This window comes from Microchirus variegatus (genome assembly GCF_963457635.1).
Source record: "Microchirus variegatus genome assembly, chromosome: 18".
NCBI classification, from domain to species: domain Eukaryota; kingdom Metazoa; phylum Chordata; class Actinopteri; order Pleuronectiformes; family Soleidae; genus Microchirus; species Microchirus variegatus.
Genome location: NC_139819.1, coordinates 16,181,824 through 16,195,274, shown reverse-complemented (window position 1 = coordinate 16,195,274; position 13,451 = coordinate 16,181,824). Strand labels below are relative to the sequence as shown.

Here is a 13,451-nt window from a genome sequence, read left to right as displayed (position 1 = left end):
GTCAAGTCCTTGTCAGTTTATGTGTTTATTTATGAAAACAAAGGAACTCAGAAAATAAGGATCCCATATCATTAATTACATCAAATGATTCACTTGTTGGTTTTTGTCGGTTTGTCCCCTCTCTTTCTCGGCATGTCTATTGAGCGGAGTTTGATCTAAACCTTGGACAGCTACTATACAACTACTATACAGTGCTCAAACGTATGGAAGAAAGAACGTACGGCCGGAGTGCATGCAAATACATGAAATCACTTTTTTTCCTTTTTCTTAATAAAGTACAAAAATTAACTATTAGCATCATCAAAGCTCGACCATCAACTTAAACAGAGGAGGGCTACTGTGGCAACAAACTGTCCACCTGTCTGTCTGTCTTACCAGGACAATGTATGCATGTATGTCAATAATTACTGATTGTTTTAGGTTGATTTATTAATCAGCAAAATGTCCAAAGTAAAAACACAAACTTTTTTTTTCTCCAAACAAACAGATTAGTTTCAAATCTTCGCTCTTAGATCACATGGTAAACGAAACCATCGTCATGACAGCTGAGCAGCTCCACACAGGAAATATGAAAAAGTGATTTAGCTTGAAATGAGATCAAACTGTGACTGGAAATAAAGATGGAAAACACAATAGTGAGGGTGAAACTATCTGGACCGCCACCCCCTGGTGGCTGACTGTTGTGTTCATGTTTCTGATCAATTTCATTCCAATTAGTAATTGATGGTTTAAAAACAAACTGAGACGTCATGACTGACAGCTGAGACCGAAGACATATGGCAGCATCTGGATCTGGGATATTTTGGCTTCATATTTGTACAGTGCAATGTTAATATTTTGTCATTCACTATTTCGTTACAGTCGCACAAAGGTGGAAAAGGGTAGAAAACCTGAACCAGCTATTTATCACACATGAATATACCAACAGGTCAAACCATTAACAAGCCGTGTGACTCGAGACCTCGACTCCCAGTGAAGGGGTTTCAAGAGGTCAAATCACCTGGCCTCTCCCTGCTCACCACGCTTCTCTTCACTTTGACTAAAAACTGAACAAAAAGTGTTTCCAGTTTCAGTGATGCAGCGACTCAGCTGGACCGTTGGGTGTACTGATGAGAAATGAATGTGTTCAATGGAAACAGAGGCTGAAAACCAGTGATTCTGTTCACCCGTCACCTCACACTGTAGCTCAGGTGACAGGTGATATGTAAGAGAGAGCAGACGTCACATCATAAGTCAGTGTGATCTGATTAAATGAGCGCGAATACGGTGATGTTAACGCTCCCACAGACCAATCAGAGCAGAGTGACAAGTCCTCCTGAGGTCACACGTGACCCACAAGAGAACTGTCCTGACCACAGAAAAGCAGCTGTGAAACAAGCGGACACTCCACAGCACAAATGACACCTGCGTTCCAATCATAAGGAAGATTTATCAGAAGAAATTTGCAGACTACTCAACTCCGATAAACCAATAAGGCTTGAGCAGAGTCATGACATCATCAAAACCCTTCACGGTCTCTAAACGACAAATGAAATAAAAATATATTGGTCTCTGCTTGTGTAAATTAAAATCCAATAAAAAAAGGCTCAACATTGCGGTGACCTACAGTGACACGGTTCAACGTGACACCGACAGCCTCATCTGCACAAGACACCAATCTTTACAAGATCGAAAACATCGTTTGCTTCAAAATGTTTCCCTTTTCTTCAGTTTTTATAGGAAAATAAAAACCATCCTGAACAGAGAAGATAATGGTCTCTCCTGCTCTCAATGAGGCTTTGTCTTTCTTTTTATACACTAAAAATCATAAAAAATAATCGATAAATTACTATTCCTTACTTTAAGGACAGTTGTGAGTCCGAGTCTTGTGTGTCTGTGAGGTGGGAGTTGTTATTTTTGGCGGGGGTTGGAACTTAACAGCGGTACAAAGACATTTTTTTTTTTTATATAGAGAACCTTATAAGACACAAACAAGTTCAGCGCACAACCCAGAAAAAAAGGAAAGAAATAAAGAAAATGTAGTGTTAAAAAGGAAAAAGAAATAGTCTGTGTCACTCTCAGTTGACAGAGCCGGCACTGGATGAGGAGGGGGGCCTGGGTCCAGTGACCTCCTCCTCCTCAGTATTAACCCCAGAGCAGACAGTGGGTTGTGGGTTCATGACCAGCAGAGGGCAGAGTTTGGTCTCAGAGGGTTTCTTTTGGGCCAGAGATGATCATGAGCTCAGATTTGCTCCTTGAATAAATTCAAACACATGTAAAACTTGTTGCAGACTGAACATTGGTCAGACTATTTTTGATGATCTATGCAACTCACAAAAAACGTTGGTAATGCTCCATCACATTTAAAAAACAGATCGTGGGTAAAAAAAGAAAGAAAGAAGAAGCCACGACACCACGTACAATGTGACCCAAACGTTCCACTCTGAGCAACTCGAGTGGAACTCTGCGCTCATCAGGTGTGACATCATTTCAAGTTGTGCAAATCGTCATCAGTAAAAACAGAGTCAACACTCGATTGTGTTTTGTTATTTTTATATAAAACCAATTTAGGTGATTTCAGCTTCTAAAACATGGATAAGTTCTTTTTTCTTCTCTATGACAATAAATGAGGTTTTTGGACAAAACAAGACATTTGATGAGAACTGTTTGAGGTTTGGGAAAAATCCATTGACATTCTTCCATTTTGTGATATTCTTTATGAACTAAACATTTTAGAAAAATGATGGCCAGATTAACCAATAATAAAAATGATCATACAGCAGTAGCATAAATCACTAATTTCTTCATAACGGGGTCACAGGTAATATTACTGGCAACTGTTTATCGTCTGCAGCAAGTTTCACATGTTCATGTGAGGATTTGTTCAAGCTAAGCTGGATGACTACAAACAAAATGCTTCCTGCTTTTTGAGCTCACATGAGAAATGTGTTTTAATTCACCAGCTGCTAGTCAACACAAATGACTTTAAATTCAATGAGGACCAAGAAGCTGCTCAGACCTCAACATCCTCTGTATCCAGCTTTCCAAGGATGCTCTGAACTCACAGCCACTTCAACTCCAGAAACACAATTCAAGAGGGAAAATTTCCAGTCATTGAGACTGCTGATCAATATTTGAAAAATAATGATTGGGGGGAAAAACCCACTGAGACGTCTCCTCCTCTTCCCTCCACAATGCTGTACAGATGATTCTGGAATGTTTTCTATGGTCAGGGGTCACCACCGGCCGTCCAAGAAGATGAAGAAGAAGAAAGCCATGACGGTTTATTTCTCTTAGCAGTGAGACTCAGAGTGTTCAGAGAAGATCAGTACAACTCCTGGACAGACGGACATCCCGTCTTGTCCGTCCGGCGCATCTCCCTCCCTTTTCTTCTCCAACTGAGGAGTTGTTGCTTTCTTGTTCTTCTCTTCGGTCTCTCTGCATATTCATCCAGGAAGAAAAAAGGAAAAAAACAAAACAACACTAGGAGCTAAAAAAAACAGGTCTGCCTATTTACATACAGTCTCCAAGTCTGGGCGCGTATGTGGTTTATATATACACATACATATATATATGTATATGTATATATGTATATATATATATATGGATGTATGTGTGTGTTACAAGAAGTTCAACGTATCTTTGTCTATTGTATGTGTGTGTGTGTTGAGGATGAAGATTACATGGACTAATCTGTATTTGCGCGTGTTTACTGTTTCGACAGAGTTCCTGTGAATGTGTTTAAGTGTGTGTAAACTCTGTGTTCAGTAACATGTAGGTGTGTGCATGTATTGTGTGTGTGTGTTGTGTGTCTGAGTGTGTTCAGTCTGTGTCAGAGGAAGAGGAGGTTCCTGTTGAGGAGCTGTCATCAGAGGAGGAAGAAGAGCTGCCGCTCAAACGACTACCCCCGCCTCCTGAGGCTCCGCCTCCTGCTGCCTTCTCTAAAAGGGAAAGGATGGCGAGAAAGAGAAATGAGTTCAATGAGGAGATGTTCCCAAAAAGTTTTTTTTTTTAGGTCCAAGTTCATATTAAGCTGATGATTGCACTGTACAATGAAAGGAATTAGCTCTAGCATTAGCCCCAGTGTGTTATTTGTTCTGTTCAAATAGACACAAATGAGTCAGTGACCAGAGTCATTTTAACTCCAGCACAATTCGCTCAAAATTTGAACAATCTCAAGCCACTGGTGTGATGCTCAACATCTATAAAACTCTGTACTTACGCAGTAGCTTCCTCTGCTTCTTCTGCAGACAGGACTTGACATAGCGCTCCAGCTCTCGGAGTGTGGAGGGTTTGAGGGTTTCGAAGTCGATCTCGATCTCGTCAGGGTTGGAGTCCCTCAGCGACGGCTCTCTGGACTGGATGATGTGGACAACCCGACCCAGCTTCTCCCCTGGCAGCCGATTTATATCCAGGCTGAGCTGGCGCTTCTCGTCGTACGTCATTGGCAGGGATGATTCTTCGCCGTCGTCTCCGTTGGCTGAGCCACCACCCGACGTCTTACTGCCTTTCTTGGGTTGCCTGGAAACACACATTTAGTTCAGGCTCTCTATTTAACGTCAACCTTTGCAGAAGTACATGACATTTACTACTGCGGTGTTCTTATTCCTGAAATTAAGCCTGTACAAAAAACAAACAAAACAAGGCAATCAGAGATGGCAGACTTCACCTCATTCACACAACAAGCCTCTGGCGGCCTCTGTTTCTCATATTGACAAGTGCAAGTGTGGAAGCACAAACAAACAGACGGAGTCACTAAAAACAATACTTTACTACAAGTGGAGCAGGGTAACTGACTCATACCTGGTTGCAGTCACTGTGCTGTTGGCTTTCCTGGCTGGTGCTTTCTTCTGGTTGGCTGGTTTGGGCTGTTGCGCAGCAGCCTTCGGCTTCTTCTCTTCCTCTATCTTGCCTTTGTTCCCTTTATCTTTGTCTTTATCTTTCTTCTTCTCCTTGTCTTTCTTCTCTTTCTTCTTCTTTGGCTTGCTGACCGGAGCCTGGGACAAGACGGCCAACTGCTCGTGCACCGCCTTCAACTGGTGGAAGACTACTAATCAGTACCTATTAACCCTAATCAATATTTAGGAACAACTATCAACTGGTCAATTATTCTAGTAATGGATATCTTAAATCATATTAAAATGTAGGATTAAAAATGTTGATGAAAAATTAACCTAATTAGAAAGCAAACAGAAATACTGAACTGTAATTGAATGTAGAATATTAAAAAAGAAGGAAACCAGTATGTTCTTGACCTGTGATTGCTCAGCAGCACCAACCTGCTCCTGTAGCTCAGCCAATCGCGTGGCTCGCTCCTCCTCTGAGTCAGACGATTCATCTGAGGAGGAGTTGTTGCTGCTGTCAGAAGAAGCAGTGCTTTTACTGACCACTGGTGTTGTAGATGGTACCGACGCTTCGAGTCCCTCATCTGGGATCTTAGCAAAACGCATCTCAAACACGTCCTAAGGAGAGAGAGTGAGGACAATGTTAACCGACTGCTGTTTTTAAACAGATCAAGGGTCTGTACAGTTGTGAGGTTGAACTTGCCTGCAGCTTGCGGGCCATGGCCACAACCTCATGGTCTGGAGGATTATACTTGTAACAGTTGGAGAACATTAACCTGACATCAGTCGCAAAACTCTGAGGATCGGTGTACTCTCCTTTGTCCATCTTTTTCTGTTGGAAAATTAAATAAAAAAGAAACCGTTAAGATATCATGCTGGCCTTTATACCATCACCTCTACCAAAAACAACTGTACACATGACATCATCTGTACACACTTGAAATAGCACTATTATTTCTCATTTGTTTTTTTCACTGGTGATCTTATTTCAACTGGCTTGTTGTGCACATTAATGCGGCGTTGTACAAAGGTGCAGTGAGGCCATCCTCGTAACCCTTACATTTCCTGTCATCCATAAACAGGCTCCATGACAAAGTAAAAAGTCGACATTATGCAATACAGCTGCAATACAGATTGAGATACGATACACAGGTATACAGTATATCGCTTCTCAGGCAAAACATAACGGAAGGAGCAGGTGACGAGCAGCTATGAGACGCATTCAATGACCCCGGCAAATTCCGGTGGGTTTGAAAACACACAATGACATTTCCTTAACTGCTTGCTGCTGCCCCTTGAGGTAATACATTCACCTCTAATTAGGTAGTCATTAGGCCATTGGAGAAATACAGAAATACACTTAATTTTATTATCGATGCAAACCTGAATAAGAGGTTCCAGTTTTATGTTTTTTTAATTGTTATGAATACGGCAATTGTAAACATTTCTTGGACTATGCAGACAATTTTTCATTACTAATATTTTTCCTTCTTGGAAATTGTTAAGTCGCGGCTTTTGGCTTTTTTCAATCAGGACTTGTATGGCATGGACTACTCCAGCTTGCAACTTTCAGGAGAACATCCAAATACCACATGTGACACTGCACTTCTTTAGTGTTACACTGAATCAAACAGCAGTGAAGCTGCATATGGAGAAGGTTTTTAGCCCATCACTGTGATGTGATACCAGCTTGAACACCTAAAAGACCAAAATGTAATTCTGGACTCAAGGACCATTAACAAATCCACTCTATGTCCAGTAACTATCACAGCAGGGCTTGTGGAGAGAGTTCCTTGCTTCAAGTCTCTGCAAGTCACCTTCAGAGAAGAACTCTCCTGGGCCGACAACACCTCAGTGGTTGTCGCTAAATCACGGCAGCTGTTGCGTTACTCCCATCATGCATTTGGATCATTCACATAGCCGAGAGGCATTATGGGAGTAACACGACTGTGCATAATCTATGGGCCCCACATCCAAGAAATAAACCCAGAAGTCGGCTATGAACAGAGCCAACGGGATGATTCTCTATCCAGTTCTTATATTGCATCCATAGTATTTGTACGAAACAGCTCATCTTTAACTGACTACAGGTTGAATGTTTGCGTTTGATGATATCATGACAGTGTGTGTACTGTGTGACAAGTGTGAGTTACCCGGACAGTGCTGAGGTCCATGGGATGTTTGATGATGTCATGGTAGTCGTGCAGCTCCAGCGCCTCCGCATCCACAGGCTTGTAGAAGGGCCAGGCATAGGCAGCGTGTTTCTTTGAGAGCATCTCCTTGAGGATTGCGTCGCAGTGTTTCATTTGCTCGCCCAGCTTACCAGCCTTCCTCCCCCCAGCTCCTGCTCCTCCAGCTCCAACCTCGCCCACTGCCACCTCCTCACCCGTCTCACGGCGGGTCTTAGCAGGGCGGGCGGCTGCCTCGCGGCGGGATGAACCCAATTTGGCTGGTTTGGTGTCCAGTGCGGACGGAGAGTCGGCACGACTGGCAGAGATGGCCGAAGTGGTGGGAGTGGTGGTATCTGCTTTTCTCTTCACACCTTTCTTCTGTTAAAGACAGACAGGGATAAAGAGACAAAGACATTGAGATACACATGCGGAGGAAGAGGGAGACAGGAAGACAGACAAATACAGAAAGACAAATATGAAGCAGATGAAACAGATTGTAATGGAAAAGACCAGTGAAGAGACATTGGTGTACACAGAGCTGAAAGATGTGGAATGTAGTAGATTTTACCTTGAGGACAGGCTGAGCAGATGGCATCATAGCTGCTGGGGGCTGTGGAGCAGATACAGGTGGTGTGGCCTGGACAGGTGTGGGCGTGGTGGAGATGACAGGTGTCTGAGATGGGGAGGGGGAGGGGTAGGATGGGGGAGTGGAGGCTGAAGATTCCACCTGCGGACTCACTGAGAGACACAGATCAAGAGAGAGTACGTTAGACCACGCAGTCCCTCTAGGAATACAATGAATGCAAATTCAACCAATTACAGACACCGTTGTTGAACCTTTGATTTTCTGCAACTTTGACCAATTACCATAGTTGCATTGACAGAGGGTGTCATCATAATCATTGATAAATTATGGCAGATCAGGACCAAAAAGTTGGAAATGGGAGTGGAATTAGAGATTAGGTTATTTGGATGCACGAAATTGACTGAAGTGTGAATGGTGGTTCGTCTGGGTGTTGGCCCTGTGATTGACTGGCAACATGCCCAGAGTGTACCCTGCCTTTTGCCCTATGACAGCTGGGACTGGTTCCAGCTCCCCTGTGGCCCTCATGGAGGATTAAGTCATAGACAATGAATGAATGAATAAATGAATGAATCTAGATTAAAATCTGGATATGCAAAAAGGTCTTGGCACTGGAATGAAGCAATATAGCTGATTTTTGCTTTAGTAGACATTAGTAGAGTAGTAGTACCACTTATCACATTAATAATACTTCTTTATTATACTGCAGCATTACTATAGTATATACCACTGGTAATCAAGTTTGGGTACCATTCAAATTTGAATCTAAATTGGTAGGCTTGGCATCTTCTCTCCTGTACCTGAGTTTTTGAGGAGGAGCATTTCATAATTCTCTGTACCATGCTTACATGAGTCGGTACTGTGTAGTGTCAACATAATTTGTTGGTAAAATCTACTGAGATTGAAACACAACCCTCATGGTAAAAGGAGGTGGCGTTTCAGCAGTAATAGTGTAGCATCAACAATGGTAGCTCTGACACTGCAGTGATATAGCAGTATTGCCAGTGGTGGCTATGGTGCTGCAGTAGTCCTGCAGTATTACCTGTGGTGGCAGTGGCTGGCTGCTTGCTCTTGTTCTTTCCTTTGGGAGCTGGTGGCAGCAAAGCGACCTCTTCCTGTGGCATCTGAGCGACTTTCTGAAGGAAGATTTTCTCGAGAGCTTGAGCCATGAGCACAATGTCGTCTGTTGGCTAAACAAGTTAACATCACAAACTGGTGTTAGTGAACATAGGTTCAGGTGAAAAGGTGTTTTCACAGTACAGCAATTGTTACACCAAGTGGCTGCAATGACATACATGTTCTTTTAAAACTTAACTTAGCCGTGAGCACACGTGCTATGTTGCATGACATTGTTTTTTTGTTTACCTTGTTGTAGATGTAACAGTTGGTGAACATGGTGTTAAAGTCCTGCATGGCCTCACTGGCGCTCCAGTAATAATTGTTCTCCAAACGTTTCTTTATGGTTCCCATGTCCATTGGGTTTTTGATCACCTTGTGGTAGTCCTGAAATAAGGACATGATTAGTTTAGCATGAATATGGGAAACAACACAATTCTGCTTAGCTTGTTTTGTGTACAAACACACGCACGCACAGTAAAGCCTGCCCCACACGAGACGATAACTGGCCATATTTTGGTCAATCGGTGCTTTCTGACAATTGTGGGTGCCTTCATCGATGCATCAGTCTTTCCGGTTTAAAATCAACAGTGATTGGGGCACAATAACCAATGAGAATGAGTCTACTGAGCTGCCCACAGTGCAACGAGGATGAATTTGAACACCGTATCCTCCTGAGCCCAGTGGACTTAAGAGAAAAAGCATAATGTTGGGGATTTATAGCAACAGTATGATTGCTTGTTTATAGGAGTCGTATTATACCCTATTTCTCCAAGTGAACCTAGTTCCCTGGTGTGTAGTAAAGTAAAACTAAACTTAAGGGACAGGAAATGACATCAGCCACAGAGGCTACTGGGAGCTAACAGCAGTTTGCATTTGGAAAAGTGATCATTTGCAGCCTCTAGCAGGCACATTGTCATTATATAGAACATGTATCCACTGGACAGATAAATCCTCTGAGGCTGGAAGTTTGTGTAGAACTCTGTGCTGCACCGTGGAGCCCAGAATAGAACTTCTCGTGGACTTCCGGTTTTCAGATACCGTTGCCCTCGCCAGCGTGTTTTACGGACAAAGCGGAGCTCCGCGAGACAACAATTCCAGGAATTTGGCACGTTGTGACCAGGGATTAAAATGAACACCGTCCCGTCGTCCCGGGGACGGAAATTAATTGTCATCGGGATGATCAATATTCTCTCTCGGGACGACCACGGGATGAAAGAGAATTTTAAATGACTAAATTTGACTTAAAGTTTTCAACACTTTCTGTGAACCAGAACAGTTTCGCGGTCGGTGGGAAATACTTGTGAAAAGGTAAATGGCTGGCGTGCTCGTGTTGTTCAGTGAGACGCAGAGACTGCTGCTCTCTCACTGCTCGCCGCTCGAGCTGAGATACTGTTGCCGCTCAAGCTCAGCTGAGACGAGGATACTGTCGCCAAAGGTCTGCTGTCACTGTGCTGTGTTGCTTTACTCCAGATACAATGTTGCTCTGGCTGAAGAGTCCGAGTGTACCCGCCCATGAGCAGCTCTTGCTGCGAGTGTGGTTTCTCCTGCATGAAACAGGTGAAGTCGGACTGGAGGTCTCGCCTATCCAATGACTCTTAACAGCCTATATATTCGTATAGGTTTTAAAAACAGACATTCTGAGGTGAAAATTAATATTGAATGTGGAAAAACACATCCGCGGCGCTGCGGTCTGCTTTGCGTGCCCGCATTGCATGTAAACGTTTCATTAATGTTGACATATTTGTTTCAATCACTGAATGAAGCCTGTCATATTTGGGCCCTTAAATTGCTGCACAAAACTCTTGTTCAGTACTCAGCATTGTTTGTTTAAACCAGTACGCGCAGAGAGAGAGCGCGAGTGAGTGAGTGAGATCTGCGCTCTTGGTCATTAGTTCATTTACTTATTTTTGTGTAGGTAATATGTTGTGAAATATGTTTAAACTTAAATAAACTTCCTTTACAAGTAGTTTTGTCTGGTTGTATTAGTTCGTCCTGTTATTGACGTCATGCTGTCATTTCAAACGGCATTTTTGAGCAATTTTGACAGCCCTAAACAGCCTCATGCAAATCTCAATGCATGGCCCTAAATGTGGGACTACAACCCACTAAATGCAGTCACTAAATATTATTTATTATCAACATAATGTATTTTGTTTTTATTACATTATCAGTAAGTAACAACTCAAAATGGAAAAAAGTTTTTCTGGGCGATTCAGGATGGTTCCAAATGTTTTTCGGGACGTTTCCAGGACGGTGGTGAAAAAAGTTAGTTTTAATCCCTGGTTGTGACGTCCCAATGAGTGTGGAAGTCAACATCGCGTGTTTCATCTCCTGTATTTAGACTGAGGAGGACCACAAAAAAATCAGTGAGTCATCTTTTTTCACACGTTGCTGACTCATAGGGCCTCCAGGGTCCCAAATATAAGGATTTAAATTATTTCGAAGTTGATTTTGCATATGTCCCCATTTAACATTGAAAATCAGTTACCAAGTTTGTAGCGTCTGTGGTCTCCCATGATTTAAGATCAAGTCAGATTTGAAAATCCTCTTGTGTGCAGCAGGCTTTAGTGCAGTGACCATCTTGTCTTGAACTTGTGAGCACATTATGTTAGCTGTAGAATTAGCTTCTCTATTGGTCTGACAAGTGCGCCGAGATGCAGCGACTAGCGACTCTCAAGAATTGTAGATTGGGCCTTAAACGCTGCAATGATTGATGCGTCTGTTTAAAGTTTGTGCAATATCATACCGCCAGGCAGAGCTTGATGGCATCTACGGGTTGATAGAAAGGCCAGGCAAACTGATGTTTCCACAGAGTCTTCACCACCACGTTCTGCATGTACTGCAGCTGGTTTGTTTTTCTGAAAGAAAACAACAACAACATGACAAATGAGAACAGAGCTGTGCTCATTCTATTTTTCATTTGATAATTTCCCAGGCGTCAAGGCACAGCTCGGCTGTGACCGATTACAAACCTGCCAGGTTTGGTGGGATTAGTGACCTCAGGTGGGGCTGGGTTGGTAAGGGGAGGGCTGGGAGGTGCAGCCTCTGGGGCGTCCGACATGGTGGACGACGGTGACACAGCAATGCACCGTGGGCTGGCAGTGTCAGACCTGAAGATGAAAAATCAACTCCCTCTGCAGTCCGAGGGTGTGTATGTATGGGTGTGTGTGCGTGTGAGAGGGCACACAGTTGTGTGTTGGTGTGTGTTCAGTTCAGGGGTAGTTGGTGATGATGACTCGGCTTGATGTTTCCCCTGAGGAGGCAAACTCCCATCGCACAACCTAAGACACAAAAGAAAGTTTATCATTGAATTTAAATTTATTTTAGACTCTTATACCATTAAATTTAACTCACTTTTTAATTCTAAAAGATGCTCTGCAAACATAGCCACACCACAGAAACAAGAAAAACTACAGCTAATGATGCTGACTGTCATTAGGAAAATCAGAGAAAAATAATGTTGCATAATAATTTGGCACGTGTTGTAATGAGCGATTTCAACTAGTTCCTATTTTCAAGACCACAAAACTGTGAAAACTATTTACAATAACAAAATATAATTATTTTTTTCCATTTTCTCACGACTCTCACAAAAAAAGGGTATTATTTTAATTTCATTCAACTGAAAATGTTAGAAAATTGAGGAAATTTTAAACTTTATACAATTGAACTTTTCTTTAAAAAAGAAACAAAATTAATTGTCTATTATCAAAACTATGGCGGATTCATTTTCTACCCATTGACCAATGAAAAACATATTGCTTGGTGTTAAATGTGGAGGGAAAATGTGATGTGGGGCTGTTAATGATCCCCTGACTGTGTACTTCACATGTTGAAACTAACATGTGATCAAACATCCTCTGGTTTGACTGGATTCTCAAGTTTTTTGACAAACCTGACTGACAGAGAACCATTGTCAATCATCAACAAACCAGATGGACAGAGGTAGGATTTACAAACCAGTCCACAGAGGATGCATTGTAAGTGATCCATCTTTGATATATATATCAAATATATATTCCATATATTCCAATTAAAACACTAACTTCAGCTTCTTAAATGTGAATATGTTCCATTTCATTTGGTCCTCTATGACAGTAAACTAAATATTCTGGGGGAAAAATATATATATTTTTTAATATTCTCAGTCTTTTTCCCATAAATTATTGTGTACAGAACAAAACATGAACGTAGCACATCAGCGTTTACAGTGAAACAAAAACAATATTTTTAGCCTGATATTTATCATCAACATCAATTAAACTCTTCTAGGGTTTGTCCTCAGAAAACAAAGATAAAGTTCTCCAACTTCAGGACCTTAAATGTGTTTTCTTCATTTCTCTATGACTATAAAATATTTTTTTATATATTTGCTGATGTTGCCATTGTGAGGCTGAGAGTCAGTTTTCATCACTTCCTGACACTTAATGGACCAAAATGAATTCATAATGACAATTCCATCCATCATCTACTGCTTTATCCTCCAGTGACAAGTCATTGTGAAAGTAATCATTAGTTGCACCGATATATGTTTTTTACTTAAACAATACATTACAAGCGGTAATAACAATATATTTTTTTCAGTGTTGGAACAACTAAATTAACCAATCACTGCTGATGCTGATCTAGGATTTTTTTCTGGTACATTATTAATTTATAGGGCTGCAACTAACTATAATTTTCTCAATTAAACGTTTCCGCCTTAAAATGTTGATCGGTGTTTCCCAAACCTCAAAATGATCCCAAATGTCTTGT

The 13,451-nt window shown here is 41.8% G+C and overlaps 1 protein-coding gene across 1 annotated transcript; it reads right to left on the bottom strand.

Moving 5' to 3' along the window:
* Nucleotides 1–2,746: 2,746 nt before the first annotated feature.
* LOC310939782 (bromodomain-containing protein 3-like) lies at nt 2,747–11,757 on the bottom strand (the record flags this gene model as incomplete). Its single annotated transcript, XM_083904621.1, has 11 exons — nt 2,747–3,920; nt 4,202–4,500; nt 4,783–5,015; nt 5,259–5,441; nt 5,527–5,655; nt 6,977–7,372; nt 7,563–7,732; nt 8,620–8,767; nt 8,943–9,080; nt 11,443–11,554; nt 11,669–11,757. The coding sequence occupies 11 exons, from the start codon at nt 11,755–11,757 to the stop codon at nt 3,802–3,804; spliced, it is 2,016 nt and encodes a 671-aa protein (XP_083760747.1). The 3' UTR covers nt 2,747–3,801.
* Nucleotides 11,758–13,451: the final 1,694 nt, after the last annotated feature.